The sequence below is a fragment of the Gorilla gorilla genome, chromosome 23, assembly GCF_029281585.2.
Source record: "Gorilla gorilla gorilla isolate KB3781 chromosome 23, NHGRI_mGorGor1-v2.1_pri, whole genome shotgun sequence".
Classification (NCBI taxonomy): domain Eukaryota; kingdom Metazoa; phylum Chordata; class Mammalia; order Primates; family Hominidae; genus Gorilla; species Gorilla gorilla.
Window position 1 is genome coordinate 23,683,459 of NC_086018.1, and position 19,819 is coordinate 23,703,277.

General features: G+C 40.2%; 1 protein-coding gene across 4 annotated transcripts in view; it reads left to right on the top strand.

Moving 5' to 3' along the window:
* The window catches only part of GRK3 (G protein-coupled receptor kinase 3), a 155,208-nt gene that overhangs the window by 92,486 nt on the left and 42,903 nt on the right, over nt 1–19,819 (top strand). For all 4 annotated transcript variants that reach the window (XM_031005315.3, XM_055375355.2, XM_031005317.3 and 1 more), the window contains 6 exons: nt 1,668–1,769; nt 3,724–3,798; nt 7,832–7,893; nt 12,430–12,481; nt 14,551–14,642; nt 18,880–18,979. In XM_031005315.3, coding sequence (XP_030861175.1) covers nt 1,668–1,769; nt 3,724–3,798; nt 7,832–7,893; nt 12,430–12,481; nt 14,551–14,642; nt 18,880–18,979 — 483 coding nt within the window. The remainder of the gene's footprint in view (nt 1–1,667; nt 1,770–3,723; nt 3,799–7,831; nt 7,894–12,429; nt 12,482–14,550; nt 14,643–18,879; nt 18,980–19,819) is intronic.

Consider the following 19,819-nt stretch of genomic DNA (forward strand, 5'->3'; position numbering starts at 1 on the left):
TTAACCAGGTGTCAATTTGCTTTGTAGGTTTCTTGGAACATAGACTTAAATTTCATTGCACTTGTTTTCAAGGATCATCATTCCATGAAGTCTTATTATCCCTTGAGGCTGTTCTTATGTAGAGGCAGAAACTTTTGCCTTTGGTTTAGTGATAGTCTACCATTTTATCCTAGCATTCTGGCATTAACCTTTGGATTTGCCTAAAGCAAAATACAACAAAAGGAATCAGCCAAGCCAAAAATCTTTGATTTATTTTCCGACTCTCCTTCGGATTTTGGTATCTGGCTTCTGTTACTTTGCAACTACCATATTCACATCTGGTATGGTGCTTGGACATGTTAGACTTGTTCTCCTGAATTGACTTAGAATGGTTAAGCCCTGGTCTTTTGGCTATGTTGACATTACTAGACTGATTCTTCATAAAGATTGTCTTTTCCTGTTGGATAGAGTATCAGCCTTCCCCAGTCTGCCTGCCTTTATGTCAGGTTTTATTGTCTTCTTCAAGAAGACTCCATGTGAATTTCAGCCATCACAGTGTAACACTGATGATCTTTCAGGACAATTAAGATGTTCCTGGGAATTTCTCAGTGTGTGAACCTGCTAGCCCTCATATGACTCATATGGGACCTCAGTGTTTCACATACCCTTTTTCCCTCACCTGCATGACTGTGCCCTTATCTTTATTAGGAGTCTAATAAATAGGATTTGCTGGTTTTGATTTCAGAGCTGTGAAAGCCGTACTATAAGGTAAAAGGTAACCTTTATTTCTATTTAGTTTGTGAAAGGAAGTCATATGTACTAATCAGTCATTATAGTGAAGATCTTTGTGACAGTTTCCCTCCGAGCTTCATATTTCATGTATGTTTTCATTCTCTTCTTGTCTTTTGGATTAAAAGTATTTCTGTAAATAAATTGGGAACAATTCTGAGGTCCAGGACCTTCTGTTATCAGGTTAGAGCATTGGGAGCCATTTCCACATAAGGCAAATATTTCTAAAGCACAGTTTCATTATTTAGTCATTTTTAACCCCAACCAGGTTACCTTTGCTGAATACAGCAAAATACACGATTTGAAGTCACCAGTCACCTGTCTGTTAATACTTTTATAGTGCAGCTGAGGTTCCAACCTGAAAAGCCAATGCTTTCATCTGTGGGTTAATTCCTTTCTATAATACTTATTTGCTTTAGTTGATTTTTGAAAAATCTCTTTGCAGGAATTCTGGCAATATATTTTTTTCCTCCTTGTAGTTTTGGAACACTGTAGTTGAGTGAGAACATTCCCTATCATAACTCCTAGAACTGAATTACAGCCAAATTGAAATGATTTGTGCTTTGAAGAGGAGAATTGGCAAGGATGCATGGTCTATGGCTCGTGTATTGTAAGATAATTGTAACCATGGCAGTGTGTGTTTCCTAATATTATGTTTCTACATTTAAGTGATGAGAGTCATCATAGGGAAAAAATCCACTTGTATGTTTCTAGTTGAATTTAAATTATTCCAACTTCATTATTACAACATTAGAAGTAGCTGTTTCCTGTGGAATAGCCGGTTCAGTAATTTGCTTTATCTCATGTGCAAGTGGTTTCTGCCTGGGCCAGTAATATATTTTAATAAGGCAAGTTTCCAGGAAGATATAACCTAACAATGATAACTTTAAAAAACCTAGATAAAGGAATATGAAAAACTTGATAATGAGGAAGACCGCCTTTGCAGAAGTCGACAAATTTATGATGCCTACATCATGAAGGAACTTCTTTCCTGTTCACATGTAAGTATTTCTTCTTAGTCTGTTACTTTAGTACTGATGAATAAGGGACCATGTTCAGTGTTTCCAGAATGAAAGTAAAACAGTAGAAAGGTGTTTAAAATTGAAAAATGCATGCCCGGGATAGATCCTATTTCTTCTGCTTTGTTGTTTCCTGGTAATATTACCACGACATGTGTTGCTTCGTGTAAGCTTAGTTTATTTCCAAAAGCTGATACTTTTGCTGCAAAAATCAATGAAATAAAATCGCTAATTTAGATCAACTGAAGAAAAAGTCTCAATTCAAGACATTCTAAAGGAAATTAAGCTTTATTATTTTAAAATGAGCTATGCTTTAACAATTAAGCTAATCAGCTATTGCTAAATATAAATTTTAAATGGTCTCTTTGAATGAATAAGGTGGCTTATAATCATTGTGTTAATTTTGTCCATTAATAGTTCAATAGCAGTTGTAATATTTTTTTTCCTTGTAAATCAGATAAACAATCTAACTTGGTCATTAGGATAAACTAGGTTATTAGGAAATTATTCTACCAGGAGTAACTGGAAGAACATTTACCATGTAATATCTCTATATTAGGAATGTTTTCCAAAGGGTAGCCTGACAGTCCTGGCCTGCTGTATCAACGCAGCAGCCACTAGCTGCATGTGGCAGTTTACATTTAACTTTAAATTAACTAAAGTCAAATGGGAGTAAAAATTTAATACCTCAGTTCCTCATGAGCCACATTTCCAGTACTCAGTGGTTACATGGGGCTAGTGGCTTTTGTATTGGATGGCACAGATACACAACCCTCCCATTGTCGCAGCAAGTCCTATTGGACAGCACTGGTCGTGGTAATGGTGTATTTTGGTGCTTCTGTATTCATTGTTTATGTACAGTTCTTGCTGACATTTGCATAACTGTGGCTAAAGAGGACGTCTCTTTCTTGTGGCATGCACTGCTCTGTTCCTTGGACCCACCTGGCTTGATGAAGGAATTTCTGGGCCTAGGACTAATTGTTGCTACTCCATGCCTTGCTGCCTCAGTAGGGAAGGACTGAACCCTTGAAGAATGCCAGATGTTCAATGGGAAAGCCTCCGTAAACTTAGTTTTTATGTAGTTCAGCAGTTTAGAGGGTGTTTATTCGTATGATGGTACTTTTAAGCCTTTCTTCTTATTGTACATTATTAAAGAAGACACAATTTGAAGTTTGGAGAGGGGAGGATACCATTTTAATTTTTATCAGTGGGAGCTCCATTTTTTTTTTCCCTAGTTCCCCTCACTGTGGTTACAGTAAGACTTTCCTTAACTAGAGCCTTTTACCACTATGGCTTGACTTTGTAATCCTGACATTAATTCTTAGGGGTATTTTTGTGTATTTTCTCTTATTTGATGGAAATTTTACGTTTTTACAACCCCATTATCAGTTTGTTGATGAATGTATGCATTTAGGGCCCAAACAATCCTCCCATCTCAGCCTCCAGAGTAGTTAGGACTACAGGCGCACACCACCATGCCTGGCTCATTTTTATTTTTATTTTTATCTTTATGGAAATGAGGTTCCACTATGTTGCCCAGGCTGATCGCGAACTTCTGGGCTCAAGTGATCCTCCTGCCTCGACCTCCCAAAGTGCTGGGATTACAGGCATGAGCCAGTGCACTTGACCTGATAATAGGATTCTTTACACTTTATTATCAGAGTGATCTTGAACCCTTCTGGAATTGCATAATGTCAGCCCCTGCATGGTCATTCTTCTGGGCATGTATCTAAGAACTGGATGCCCAGAGGAACAAGCATTTGCTGGGATTGCCTATAAATACTCAACAGATTTTTAAAGAATGTTTGTTAATATAATTACCATAGGTTACTGTTTAGTAATTGCTGTGTTAAATTTATCTGTTGTGATATTATATAACATACACAGATTTGTTACATTTTATTATTTAAAAATATTATTTTTGACTTTTGGATAGCCTTTCTCAAAGCAAGCTGTAGAACACGTACAAAGTCATTTATCCAAGAAACAAGTGACATCAACTCTTTTTCAGGTAAGATAAAATTATTCCAAAATAAATAGATAATATTTGCTTAACACTTGGCCTTGGTGACATTCTTTTTGCATGTGCAATTACACTAGAGGACTTGCTTTGTAAAGACTGTGTTCTATTCTGGAGCTTTGTCTGGGACTATTTGAGTTTATTATCGCTTATCTTCCCATTGCAAAGTGTCCTTCTACCAACGTGCTTCCTAAAGCCTTTTCTGAAAAAGGTCATTAGAGCTTTGTCGTAACATTATGTTCTAGAAATCAGTCAAGATAAGACATCAGAGAAGCAAGTTTTTGCCCATTTGACATTCCAGCACCTGTGATGAGCAATGACTCTACAAGATTTATTTTGTAGTGCCAGGCTGTTGATACTTGCTGTGATTATCCTCTAGGGGAAATACAATTTATTTTCAAGATTCAGGAGCAAATGTTTGAGTGATCTTTGAGTCATGGGAAATTGTATTTTACCTTGGCTGTTCATATCTTGAACACAATACCGTCATACAGGTTTAAATGACAAGACTTGGAAAATCAGATTCCCAACTGATAGGCCTATGTATTTGGCATTCTTTAGATGAGGTGGTTTCACTTCCTCCCAAAAGCCTTTTCCATCCTGTGTTTTTTATAGAGGTGGCAGTGGTTTACAAGGACAGTCAGATTCTCCAATGAATAAAGTGCTTTTCATGTTTCTATGAATTACAAGAAATAGGAAAGAATGTCGTTGAGTAATATAATGGTTTTAATAAGTGAAAATAATCAACTTATCTTTTTCCTGGATAAGCTGGGCATTTAAAGGGAGGTAAGTTGACTTTGGCATCTTTTTTTTTTTTTTTTTTTTTTTTTTGAGACAGAGTCTCGCTCTGTCGCCCAGGCTGGAGTGCAGTGGTGCTATCTCGGCTCACTGCCAGCTCCGCCTCCCAGGTTCACGCCATTCTCCTGCCTCAGCCTCCCAAGTAGCTGGGACCACAGGTGCCCGCCACCACGCCCGGCTAATTTTTGTATTTTTAGTAGAGACGGGATTTCATCGTGTTAGCCAGGATGGTCTTGATCTCCTGATCTCATGATCCGCCCGCCTCGGCCTCCCAAAGTGCTGGGATTACAGGCATGAGCCACCGTGCCCGGCCAACTTTGGCATCTTATGATGGTGTTTATGCAAAATGAATTTGATTATTCAGCAGAGCAAATACCGATTTGGCTCTTAGAGCATATTTAGATAGTAACAAATTGGGTGTTACCTTTCTGTGACAATAATTAGATGGACTTTCATAAAATGTAATACCTGTCTGGATAGTAGTGGGTTATAAGCTTGGGTTATGAAATTCATTGACCTGACCTGGCTTTGAGTCCCAGGGCCGTAGCTGGAGGACCTTGGGTAAGCTCCTCCACCTTCCTAACTTCAGTTTTCTCATCTGTAAAGTGGAAATGACACTGCGCTCTCCCTGAAAGGGAGGTCTTGATTCAGTGAGAAGGGTGCACACGGGTTGCTTTGTACGAGGCCCGCCTATCACTGTGCTCCACAAATGTTAGCTATTATCACACATCTTACAGTCAGAAAGTACAGTGTCAATATCTGCTTTTTGTTGTCTCCATGATATTTGAGTGTCAGAATTTCAGTTTTCATCTGACTTTGCCATGGTACGTAGACAGGGTTATGGTCAATTACATTTAACATTGCTAAACTATAGCTCATAATACATGGGTTTTACAAATCTGATTTTAGCTTCCACTATAACATAAATAACATTGAAAAAAATTGTTCCAGTTGAGATACAAAGACCAGTAGGATTCTTTCATACCTTCAAAAAACATTCATTTAGAAGCAATTTCTTTCATATATCTTTTAAAAAACACTTTATTGATTTGTTTTGTTCATAAAAAAATAGTCAAAATAATTTTCTGGCTAAATAGATATAGAATGGGTATTATTATTTCAGAGGTGAAGAAAATATTATAAAGTTTATCAAAATAAGGAGTATATTAATGCAATTCTATGTATTATGTACCATCAGAGCATAATGACTAAAGTATAAGTAAAAGGTATATGTCTGAATGTCCTGTTTACAGAGGTACATTAACCAGTAAAGTCAGTTGAAGTTCATAGTAAAACAAAACTGTTTTTAAAGTAAATACAAATGCTTTTTATTAAATTCTTTTTGTTGTAAGATTGCCTTTAGAGGTAAGTAAGTGCATAGGTCCATTGGTGGCGGGCTTAGGAGGGGCCCTAGCTTGTGCTTGAGTGCTTCTAAAATGCACTGGGCACTGAGCTCGGCTCTCAGTACTCTGAATCTTACCGAATTCTCACGACAGCCTTGCAACTTAGATACGACTGTTCTCTTTTACAGATTAAGGGAACTGAGGATCAGAGAGGGAAAGTGGTCTGCTCCTCATCTCACTGTTGAACTCTGGCTTTCATACTCCTTAGCAAGCCTGTTGCGGTTCCTTCTGTTGAAAAGTGGCAGCATGGTAGATTCTACGTAGTCTTAGGAATTCCCAGTGACACTCATCTTTTACTTTATTAGCAGAAAGTAGGGATGTTTAATAAAATATGAAAGAAAAATATTGACATAATAGCTTTTATAAATAGAAAAATCTGTGATCTATAAATGTAGCCTTTTCTTAGATCTTTGGACATTTGAATCTATTTCGTCTCTTGACTCTTTTGAACCTCTTGGGACTTGTCGAGGACTTGGCTAAGATAGATGTTGTGTGTTTCCTGGAATCAGGATTTCAGAGCTGGAAGGAACTTCAGAGAGAGATAATTTAGCTTCCTCTTTCACCACAAAGGGGACAAAGTCCATATGGTTTTCGCAACTAGCTCCAGTGCCTTCCCCAGGACAGGGATAGTTCTGCAAGTTGGGGTAGACTGGCTCACCCCCCACCACCGCCCCTTATCCCGCGTTGCCCGCCAGGCTAGCGTCCTTTCTGCTTGCAGGAAGCAAGGCTCCCAGAAGGACTGCAGCTGCCTCCCAGCCCATGTTTGGTTCCTGTGGCTTCTGCAGACTTCCTATTCTCATCACTTGGTTTGTACTGTTCCATGATGTAGTTTTTCTTTTATTTTGTTTTGTAAACTTTCAGGATGATCTATGAAGACATAAAAAAAAGGTTAAATTTGGATCATTCAATGAGCTGAGGGTGCCAAAATGTTTCCCAAAACTATCTAATTGACTCTGGGCTGAACTGTGAAATATTGTCACTTTATATTTTTATAGTTCTTGATTTTAAAAGTTCATAACATGGAAAAGGAAAGCTGATGCTGTTTATTCAGTAATGGGTAAAGTGGCATGAAGTTGAAGTAGATGGTAGTTGTTCTCCATGAGGGGAAGAGCGCTGTGCATGTGAAGCAGGAGCCCTTGCCTTAACCCCAGTTTAGTCATGGACCTTCTCAGAGACCTTGGGAGTGCACCTGCCTGCAGTTCGGTAGCCTTACCTGTAAGATGAGGAGTGGGATTGGATCAACTCTCCCCTGTGGTTTTCTCTATGACTCTAAGAGATAGAAAATCAATAAATAAAATAGCTAATTAAAAAAATTTCACTTCATGGACCTATTAGCTTTGAGTTTTTAAAACTCAGTGCAGATTACAGATGCTTTTATTAGCTTACAAGTTGTGCCACATAACTTGTGGGGCCCAGTGCAATGTGAAAACTCAGGGCTCCTCATACAAAAATGATTAAGAATTTCAAAATGGCAACAACAGAGCTTTAAACCCAGCACCAGGCTTTTCTGAGTCACACTTCCATGAAGCGAGCCCTGCTCATGTAAGAAGTGTCTGTGACTTGCCAGGAGTCATATTAGGTAGTAGGAATATAGTGGCAAACAGGGCAGACCTGTCTGTGTCTTCATAGAATCAAGTGGTGTAGATAAATATTGATGAATGCATTAGTGAATATTAGACAAGCACGGAGAAGGGCAGGTACCAGACACAATGCTATGGGGAGTGCATAATTGGGAACTTCGCTTAACCTGAGTCTCATTGGTTTGTGTTTTTTTGATACATTCCGATTCATTCAGTGTGGAATTTCTTTTCCATCTCTTCCAGCCGTACATAGAAGAAATTTGTGAAAGCCTTCGAGGTGACATTTTTCAAAAATTTATGGAAAGGTATGAAACTTTATACACAATTTTTTATCGTGTACGTGTACCTCATCTTATGCCGTAAATGCTGACCTTAAAATGTGTGTTAATCATTCAGCAAGTATTCACTGACCATGTACGATGTGCCAGGCTTTGTGTTAAACTGTTTCCTCAGTACTTTACATTATAATTTTAGGGTTTGTCTATCTTAACATCTCTTTGACCTTCAATTTCTCAGCTTCAATAGAGTCTAAAATATACACTGAGGAACCTCAATTTTAAAAAGTATCTTATTGAGAGACCTTTGCTAATAATGCAAACTTGACTATAATTTATCTGATTCATTTGCTTGGATTTTGGAAACATGTCTCCCAAAGCAGGACAAGCCTGTACTTGATTCTTCATGTAGGAGTAGAATTTAAGGACATAGGTCAATGTCTGTTTATGATCGTGTACATCATTAAATACCTAATAAATATGTCCCTTGGTTACTCAAACTATAGATCTACTGGTCAATTCTTCACTTTTTTGAGTATGTCTCTGTGACAATGCACCACTGAAATTGGACCTTCTAAAACAGAATCTGCATTGACACTGACTTTATCAGCTTGGCTAATTTCTAGACAATATACGTGATGATAATATCTCATGCTAGAGCTTTCTGCAGCTGCTCAGTAATTGCACTTTAAGAACAAATGCTACTTTACTGTAGTTTTCTTCACCACATATTCACAGAACTAAAGCAATTAAAAAGAAAGTTGTGTTGCAATTCTATTGGAGTTCAAGAGGTAATTTTATCCTGGAGCAGAGTCAATATGTTGGGAAACTAATATTCTTACAGACGATTGTACTTTTCTGAGTAATAGCAGGAACTTTGCCAAAAAGCGCCAGCATCAAAGGGAGAGGGTGGGCTGCTGGCTCAGGGCTGAGTTGCAGCCAAGTCCTGGGCCATCTCCATGGCTGTTGGTCCTAAAATCTGACCTTTCCCAACTCTTGGGTAAACCTAACTTTTGTGTGATCCTTAAGGGAGAAGGGAGAGAGGGGAAGGTAATTGAAAGTGGGGAAGAGGTTCTCCCATGGATATTTTATAACTTTGCCATGCATCCTTTCACTTGAAACCAGGCTCACAGATATAGTGATTTTCGCTCATTGAGACAGTCATTTCATAGCCTCGCAGTAAATACAAACGATGCCGTTTGCATTTTAGGCAAGCAGGCACATGGGATTTTCTGCAGCCATTACGATTTTCTGTAAATAAATTATTTTTAAAGTTGATTTGTTAATTTCCATCAAATTAGAAAAAAAAATTCATGTCAGGTGATAAGTTTGGAGCTTTGATTTTGAAAAGCACAGGGACTCCATCAATATGGTCATGTAGCCTTTGACCTCATAGGGACTGGGCACACGAAGGGCCCCATGGAAAAGGCGATTTTTCCATGACCACCATTAGTCTGATGGTAAAGAGGGAGCCATCAGCAATGCAGGGACATGTGCAATGTCTTCCCACCTTCCCTGAGGTCCAAGCAGGGCTGTGGGGCTGAGTTCCAGGTGAGGCAGAATTGGAGAGGGCAGTGGAGGCTTTCCCTCTTCTGGTTGAGAGCTATGCGCCTCATTCAGGCAGTGAACTTCAGTTGCTCAGCAGGACAACGACTGAGTCAGGAATCAGAATTAAAAACACTTCTCCTACTCCACCCTTACTGCATCCCAGGCGTTTCCATGTCTTTAACCTCTGATCTTCTCTCCAAGATCCTTTGAAGTCATTTGCAAGGGCTCTAGCTACCTGAAGCCCTATCATTGTCTGGGCTCTTTCCTTTGTCACAGTTCCCCTCCTGTCAAAAGTGTCCCACTCAGTAACCAGGCATTGATTGGGAATAGCACTCAAATAACCCCCGTGGAGACAGGACTGAGCCTAGATACTCAGGGCCATCTGTACTTCCTAAAGAAGAACTTGTTACAGCAAATCCATTCTTAGTGGGCAAAATATGTAGGCACTTCTCTCTTCCTTGTTTGTTAACCCTCCTCAGCTAGTTGTAAAATGTGTCAGATTTCCATCCCCTGTCACCAGCTCTGGACTCCGGAATCTGTGAGAAAAGAGAGTACGAGCTAGCCTCACAAACCAAGTGCATTTCAAAGACCAGTCATAGATTTATAAATGGGAGTGCACCCAAATGTGGTTTTGCCTTTTGCATGCACCATACTTTTAAAAAATAGGTTGAAATAACTCTTAGAAAGTCTCAAAACATAATTTTAATTTACCAACTTCATTAGGCATGTTAGGAGGATCAGTGAAACACTCTTTGTGAGTCATTTTAGATTCATTGAAAAAAAGATGCTATTGTAATTGCAACTATTCCTCTGCTTTTGATTTTTAATTTGATTGTTAGCCTCAGAAATATGTTAAAGATCCTTATTTTTTAAAAGGTCTATTGGTCGGGTGTGGTGGCTTGCCCCTGTAATCCCAGCACTTTGGGAGGCTGAGTCAGCAGGATCGCTTCAGGCTAGGGCTTCGACACCAGCCTGTACAACATAGCAGCACCCACTATCTTCAAAAATAAAAATTAAAAACTAATAGTTCAGTGCGGTGGTGTGTGCCTGTAGTCCTAGCCACTTGGGGGGCTGAGGTGGGAGGATCACTTGAGCCTAGGAATTGAGGGTTGTAGCAACCTAGGATTGCACCACTGCACTCCAGCCTGGGACACAGAGTGAGACCCTGTCTCCAAAAGAAAAAAAAAAATTGTAAAGCTCATTAAATGAAGCCCCTAGGGAACTGTGATATTTGGATGTCTTTAAGGCATTCCAGTATGATGCTAATATTACCTATAACTCCCTTCCTCCCTTCCTCCCTTCCTCCCTCTCTCCCTGAATCCTGTGTCTGTGTAAGGAATCATGCCAGGGGCAAAATGAGATCGAACCATCACCAGAATGTTCTCTATGAAGTATTCAATCTAGAATGCATTTCTTTTGAAAATAGTTTAAAAAACAAACACCTGGCCGGGAGGGTGGCTCACGCCTGTAATCCCAGCACTTTGGGAGGCCGAGGCGGGCGGATCGAGACCATCCTGGCTAACATGGTGAAACCCCATCTCTACTAAAAATACAAAAAAAAAAAAAAAAAAAAAAAAATTAGCCTGGCGTGGTGGCGGGCGCCTGTAGTCCCAGCTACTCGGGAGACCGAGGCAGGAGAATGGCATGAACCTGGGAGGCGGAGTTTGCAGTGTGCTGAGATCGCGCCACTGCACTACAGTCTGGGGACATAGCAAGACTCCATCTCAAAACAAAAACAAAAAACAGGCCAGGCGTGGTGGCTCAGGCTTGTAATCCCAGCACTTTGGGAGGCCGAGGCGGGCGGATCACGAGGTCAGGAGATTGAGACCACGGTGAAACCCCTTCTCTACTAAAAATACAAAAAATTAGTCCACGTGGTGGCGGGCGCCTGTAGTCCCAGCTACTCCAGAGGCTGAGGCAGAAGAATGGCGTGAACTCGGGAGGCAGAGCTTGCAGTGAGCCGAGATGGCACCACTGCACTTCAGCCTGGGCGACAGAGTGAGACTCCGTCTCAAAGCAACAAAAACAAAAACAAAAAACCCACCTTACAGATATATTGCTCATTAATAAAAAATGTAATCAAAATGTCTTTGTTAAATAGATACAGGATATATCTTTTTCCTCATGGATAAAGAAAACACTCATCAAGCAGTTGAGTGAATTGTGGCAGCATGTCAGTGTGGTGAACCTATTGCCTCTTAGGATTCTAGTCTGAGGGTTTCTCTTCTATACCACCTGTGTCTTTGAGAGGCAGTACTGAATCTTGATTAAGATGATACACTAGATTCTATTGGTCTGGGTTCAAATTCCACTCTCCCACTCTGTCACTGTGTGACCTTGGCCAAGCCTCTGAACATTTTGATGCCTTGGTCTCCTCAGCTATAAAATGGGGATCATAATAGTACCTGGCTGTAGAGTCTGTAGGAGGAATACATGAGCAGGCCTGGCACGTGGCTACTCTTAGAATTATTTGTAAACATTAATTTTTTGTCTTAGAGCTGTGCTTTAAAAGCCATGGCTGTCCAATATGGTAGCCAGTAGCCAGATACAGCTGTTGAACACTTCAAATGTGATGAATCTAAATTAAAATGTGCTTTTAAGTGCAGAATGCACTTCAGATTTCTAAGACTTAATATAGTAACAAGAATGTAGAATATCTCATTAATTCATATTGATTTCATGTTGAAAGAATTTTTAATATATTGGGTTACATAAAGTATATTATTAAAATTACATTATATATGTGGTTCATATCATCTCCGTATTGGACTCTGCTGATTCAGATAAAAGTGTTACCATAGCTTATGACAATTAAAGAAGAAACATGAAATCTTTCATTTGAATCGTGAAATAAAGCCATGAATACGGGTGAATGCTCTGTGAAAAAGGGTTTCAGAAAACTTACTTTATTTGACAAGCAACCCAAGTAATGCCATTCTAGTCTGTCTTATGGTGGTGTTTTGTAAATCCAGTTAATTTGATATTTAACTTTTTAGTAATTATTTTATTCTCTTTTAGTGACAAGTTCACTAGATTTTGTCAGTGGAAAAACGTTGAATTAAATATCCATGTGAGTATCATCTTTTTCTTTTTTCGTTTTTTAAATAAAAACTTCCTCTGGCTTAACCTCATGAGAAAATACTTGATTCTGGAACGTACTCCCAGAGGGTCCACTGCCCAAACAGATGTCTGTCTTACCACTTTAAGTACTAAGCATTCACCCTCCCATGCTTCCTTATAAACAATAGAAGGTTTAATCCTTTTTCATATTCATATGAGAATGTGCTTGTTTATGTAAGATATTTTAAGAGGTAATTGACTCTTTAACAAAAATAGTAGTAAAAATACAAATCTTTTACTTAATATAACTCCTTCATGTCCTTGTCTTCTGCCATTCTGGTAGAGTTCCTTTTCTTTTTCTTATTATTAGATGTAATAATACAAATTGAGTATCATAATGAAAATGATGACATCTTTTATCAGACCAAGGCTTCATCTTCCTTTTTATCATTTTGAGAGTGATAAAAGCAATCTTCCAATACAGGCCACGTTCTAACACGTCATCTACTTAGTGTTTCATCTACTTTAAGTTTTCAATTTCAGTCATTCTTATTGCATCATCCTTATTGCAGTTTGAAAATGCACACATTTCTTTGCACAGTCTTTCTTACCTTCTGTTTTACAATCTCCCTTCTCATAGGCTTGCAATTGGGCAAAACAATCAACTGGAATTTTTTTTTTTTTTTTGAGATTTTTTACTTGAATGGTATCGTTGGAAGAGGAGCTTTTTTTTTTTTTCTTGAGACGAGTCTCGCTCTGTCGCCCAGGCTGGAGTGTAGTGGCGCGATCTCTGCTCACTGCAGGTTCACACCATTCTCCTGCCTCAGCCTCTTAAGTAGCTGGGACTGCAGGCACCCGCCATCACGCCCGGCTAATTTTTTGTATTTTTTAGTAGAGATGGGGTTTCACCGTGTTTGCCAGGATGGTCTCTATCTCCTGACCTCATGATCAGCCCGCCTCAGCCTCCCGAACTGCTGGGATTACAGGCGTGAGCCACCGTGCCCAGCAGGAGTTTTGTTTTTTTAAAAATACTTGATCTTCACTAAAAGGCCAAGAAATGATTTTTTTTTTTTTTTAATTTCTAACCTCCTTTTCCCATCATATTTCCTGGAAGGATTTAGAAGCAAGAGGCAATACCAGATACTCTAAAAACCCTTTATATCTGCTCTGGGTCTTTCATACGCTTCTGCCTCGGGAGACCCTGTGTCCTTGTGGACTCTGAGAATCAAACGTGAAGTCTGTGGCCCAAACGCAGGTTTCTATATGATGTTTTAAGGTTGTTTGGGGGAACCCTTAAAGAATCCCACCCTTAATTTGCCAGGATATGTAAAGTAGTAGGTACTTGCTATTGTCTTACGGCCTCTTACGTGAAATGTCAGATTCACTATCTGTCTTTGTGCCATTTAACATTATTAAATCTAATGATGAAGTGGGGCATTACTGAGATATTATTGACTGAAGGAAAGTGCTTATGAATACAGCCTCTGTATATACTTCACTCACATTTAGCCTTGTTTCACGCTCACATGGCCAGCATGAGTCCTCTCTATTCACTGATGTTACCAATAACAAATTCACATGGCCTGCATCTGTTGGGTTTCCTGATCATATGGCCTTGTATCATGAACACATAGATGCCCCTGACATGGACTCTCATTTTTCAACTCTGACAGTTCTCGGAAGCATTGGATTGTTCCCAAACATTAGGCTTCAGAGTAGCTAAGGCTGCTTTTCATTTTGATTAGACATTTCACATTCACTTGTCCTCAAGGTATACATATTGTAATCTGGGATTTGTGAGAGTGGAGAAACAGTTCGGCTTGGTTCCACTCCATCATCTTCCCTTGTGCCTCCATTTGGTGCCTCGTTTATCCTGGAGGTGGAGCTGAGGGAGGCTGTCAAAAGTCTTGCCACCCCTGGGGCATCTCATCCTTCAGCTTAAAGACTCAGTCATGAAAAGGGTAGATCCCTAAGTCAGATTGCTATTTTAATTACTGTCTATGTTTTGCATGAAAAAATCTTTAAAACACCATAGCTTTGTGTAATCTTATGTTTTCATTTTGTGTTTGGATTTCCCAGTTGACCATGAATGAGTTCAGTGTGCATAGGATTATTGGACGAGGAGGATTCGGGGAAGTTTATGGTTGCAGGAAAGCAGACACTGGAAAAATGTAAGCTTTCAATGCTCTTATGTTTTACTGGCACTATTAAGATTTTAATATTTGCATGAAAAGAAAATTCCTATAGAGAAATGTGGAAACCTATGACATTTCTTTTGAAGTGCTTTACCTCCAAAAGAAATAAGCTGTAGGCCGGGCGTGGTGGCTCACGCCTATAATCCCAGCACTTTTGGAGGCAGAGGCGGGTGGATCACGAGGTCAGGAGATCGAGACCATCCTGGCTAACATGGTGAAACCCCGTTTCTACTAAGAATACAAAAAATTAGCCGGGCGCGGTGGCAGGCGCCTATAGTCCCAGCTACTCAGGAGGCTGAGGCAGGAGAACGGCGTGAACCCAGGAGGCGGAGCCTGCAGTGAGCGGAGTTCGCCACTGCACTCTAGCCTGGGCAACAGAGCAAAACTCTGTCTTGAAAAAAAAAAAAAGCTGTGTTTTGTTAAGCATGGGGAATGAGAGCAAGAAGCTGGAACCTCCACCTCTTAGGGCCAAATGGGAAGTTCAACAATAACCTTGTATCCTGTGCCCAAGATGGTGTGGGTTGTGGGTGGGAGCCCGGGAGCCAGAGGTGAACTAGAAGGGATCCTTGACAACTGTGGCATGTTACGTTCAGCCTCCCCATCAGATCACATGACAAAGAATTGTTTGCTTTGCAAAAGAGAGACATTCTCTTTTAAATAAAGATTCACCGACGATGAAGCATAAGCCGTTGTGGCATTTCAGATGCTGGTTTGCTAGATCAGTAGCTGGGGTGCTGGAGAGGAGGAAGCCCTGTGGACAATGATCACCGATCGTGGGCTCAATCACTCACCTTGGTTAACGTTTTTCCTGGGAGGTCAGCATTCAGAAACTAACTGCATCTGAGCTGGGTAGAAGGGTCTTCTGGAGAGTGAATGGTGGAATTCTTAAGTGTGGGGGAAAATTTTTTTTTTTAACAGAAGTGGTTTAAGACATATTTCTGAAAGCAAAAGAGAGTGGAAAAATATGATTTGATAGATCCAGAACTACAAGTTTGGTTAAGTGCCAGGCATGTTAGAGCAGTGGGCTTGGTGGAGTAGTATAGTGTGTGAGGCTTGGTTATAAAGTAATTGAGTCCGTGGGAGAAGGGGTGTTTGAGGTCCCCTAATTCAGTGCCTGCCTCCGGTCAGCCTCTGCTCAGGCACTTCCTGGGATTGGGAGCTGATGGCTTTGCCAAGAAGTCCTTTCCGTTCTCAGACAGGTCCAATGGATGATATGTTTTTTGGGGACTGAAATTTACCTTTGTTAATTTGTACCCATTGGTTGTCTTTCTACTTTGGGGGCCTGGGCAGGGCGAGCCTGATGCCCGGCACTCAGGAGTTTGAAGTCTGGGGTGGTGCCCAAGCAATGTAGCCTAGGGATCTGGAGTAAGGGTCCTGGTATCACACCTGCTACGTCAGGTTCACCCTCCACACTTTCTGCCTTGGACAAAGTTTGGGACCTCTCAATGCCTCCATCTCCTGGTCTATAAAGTAGGAGTAATAGAAGTGCCTTGTTATGAGAATTAAATGAGATTAGACTTTGTCAGCCTTTTGGAAGGCTGCTTGTTGTGTGTTAAGTACAAGGAAATAAGAGTATACTGAAACACAGTCCTCTGCAACCCTGGTCAGTTTCACTGAAACACAGTCCTCTGCAACCCTGGTCACTTTCTCATGGAAAAGTTCTCTCTTATTCTGTCCTTGCACAGTAGACTTTTTCATCCTAAGTGATATACTCTACTTGTTGCTTGGCACCATTCATTAATTTCTGCTAGTTTTGCTTCATCATTGTATTTAGAATATCTAGTCAGACACTTGATGTTATAGAAGTAAATAATATCGGCCGGGCGCGGCGGCTCACACTTGTAATCCCAGCACTTTGGGAGGCTGAGGTGGGCAGATCACGAGGTCAGGAGATCGAGACCATCCGGGCTAACACAGTGAAACCGTGTCTCTACTAAAAATACAAAAAATTAGCTGGGAGTGGTCGTGGGCGCCTCTAGTCCCAGCTACTCGAGAGGCTGAGGCAGGAGAATTGCTTGAACCCGGGAGGTGGAAGTTGCAGTGAGCCAAGATTGCACCATTGCACTTCAGCCTGAGTGTCAGAGCGAGACTCAGTCTCAAAAAAAAAAGGAAATAATATCAACTTATCTCTTTGTACACATTTACTATTTCACATAACTCTCAAAAATAGCCAGTGGGTAGTAAATAGTCTTCTATTCTATAGATCAAGTGTAGATACTTCTCAGGAGCCATATAGCTAGAAAGGGGTCAAGTCTTAAGGCCCACGAACCCTCACTCATGTCTGTTCCTGTCACCAGGCTGCCAGTTGCATGCACACTGGCTCTGCGAGCCCATCAGTGAACCACAAGGTGCACCCCTAGGAGCCTGTTTAGATAGCTCTTTGATACCTTCTAAACAGAGGCCCAAGAATGCACTTGCTTCCCAGAGGCCCGAGCCTGTGTGCTATCTCCTTTGGTCTGCAGTCTAAAGGTTTTATTAAAAACCACCAAGTGCAGTGGCTCATGCCTGTAATCCCATCTACTCAGGAGGCTGAAATAGGAGGATTGCTTGAGGACAGGAGTTCGAGACCAGCCTGGACAATATAATGAGACTCTCATCTCTAAAAATAATATTTTTTAAATTAGATGGGCATGATGACAGGTGCCTGTAGTCCCAGCTATGCTCCAGCTACTCTGGAGGCTGAGGTGGGAGGATTGCTTGAGCCCAGGAGTTTGAGGCTGTAATGAGGTACAGTCATACCACTGGACTCCAGCCTGGGCAACAGAATGAGACCCCATATCTTAAAAAAAAAAAAAAAAAAAAAAAAAAAAAGGAAAGGAAAAAAAAGAAAAGAAATCAACTCCACATGGAAGAGAGTGGTGATAGAGGTAGTGTAAAACATTTTGAAAATTCTTTTAAATAAAAATAAGATATTTAAAGAACATATCACTTCATGTGTTTCTAACATTTGATCCCACATGTAAGCAAATTAATGTCTTGCCGATTGATTTGCTATAAGAACTCGTAGAAAAGTGGATAAAAACACCAAATTTGAACATTTATCTTGTTTTTGTATAACTTAAACATGATAAGTTATGATCAACAAGAAAAAGGTAGATTTTCTGTGTCCTGCTACACTGAGACAGTGTCCATGCTGCAGATCTGGGCTGAAGGAAGTAGTCCATCATCTGGGAATTTAGAGTTATACACAAGAACTTTCAGCCTGTGAAACGTGTGAAAACACTTGCAAGAATTCCCTTTTAGCCTTCTGTTGTCCTACCGAAAAAGCTTCCTGTTTTCTATAGAATATGCCATATAACTTGTCAGCATTTTCTTAATATGAGTTTGTTCCAGGTTTTCGAAAATCTTAAGTTGCCAATCGGTTCTTCTCAATTGACTTGCCTCAATGATAGTAGAAAAATCTTATTGATTCTTTGTATTATTTAAAACGTCATAACTTAAATATCAAAATTAAAAATAATAAAATAGCATTTTAGGACATGCTGTTTTGAATTCATGCCTTCCCTTTCCATTTTGTTGATCATCACTCTTTTAGATTCTTAACCTCTATAAACTCTTATAAAAATTGACCACTGCTGGCCGGGCACGGTGGCTAATGCCTGTAATCCCAGCCCTTTGGGAGGCTGAGGCGGGCGGTTCATGAGGTCAGGAGATCGAGACCATCCTGGCTAACACGGTGAAACCCCATCTCTACTAAAAATACAAAAAAATTAGCCGGTCATGGTGGCGGGCGCCTGTAGTCCCAGCTACTTGGAAGGCTGAGGCAGGAGAATGGTGTGAACCCGGAAGGCGGAGCTTGAAGTGAGCTGGATCGTGCCACTGCACTCCAGCCTGGGCAGCAGAGCGAGACTCTGTCTCAAAAAAACACAAAAAACAAACAATTGACCATTGCTGAATTCACAATTCCTAGCTGCTAAATATATACATATGCCCTTATTAGTCATAATAAAATTATTTATGTCCATCTACTATATCATTTATTTAACTGGGACTTCTATCCATTTAATGACACAAATATCTTTTAAGTATTGCTTGATTTTGTTTTCACAATACATGCAAAATAAAAATACTTCTTGCATGGCGCTTGGGTACTACTCTGCTTCTTTTAAACATGGCCTAAGTGTTCAGAAACTTGCCCCAGTGTGACGTATATTGTTTAAATTAGTCTAGATATATTTACGGCATAGATTTTTCAATAAATTTATGTTTCTAGGTATGCAATGAAATGCTTAGATAAGAAGAGGATCAAAATGAAACAAGGAGAAACATTAGCCTTAAATGAAAGAATCATGTTGTCTCTTGTCAGCACAGGAGTAAGTATTCAATTTCCAGCATTTCTTTTAAAAATGTTTTGTTTGTTTCATAGCAGGATAATTTATTATTTTTCCTTCTAGCTGATTGCAAGGCCAGCGAGTTCTTGGGTGGGTTAGAATCTGATGGTATCTCTTTATTTGATTTTGCAAGTTAGAAGAACACCAGCCACCTCCATTATGCACACCCACAGCTTCTCCCTTTAGTGCCTATTTATTTGTCCTTGACTTCCTTCTTTGCAGAATATGGTAGTAGAGATGGCAGAAAATAATGATAGCCAGAAAAATCACTGGAATATAGTCAAGACTTGACTAAACGACTGGCAAGAAGGACTAACCTAGAGGGGAAAAGTAAGAGAAAAGTGGCTTCTGTCCTTCCGAAGCGAATCGAGAGAAGCGACTTGGATTAGTCACATCCGAATTGTCCTTTTGAGATTGTCCCTAGTCAGTGTTTCACTGGAAGGTGATCTTACCTGCCTCTCACTACCTGCTACTCTGTTTATCAGCCTTTCCATTTCTAGCACCGTATTTCTACTTATTGGACACTTTCTTTGTATATTAAGCTATCATTTTTAGCTCAACATGTGTGACCCCACTTTTACCCTACATCTTCTTTACTTACTAAATAGCTGCCCATTCCAATTTCTTTTTCTGTTAATGGTATTACCCAAGATCAAAACCTCAGCTTTTATGTGTCTGTACAGATGCCAGTGTATGTGAAGACACATCCAAAAAACCCGTCCTCTCAGTACCCTGTTACAGCGTGTGTGCACTGGTATGGCTGTGACCTGGTGTTCAGAGTGGGTTAGGGAGTCAGGACAGAGAGGGAGAGGCATGGGGTGA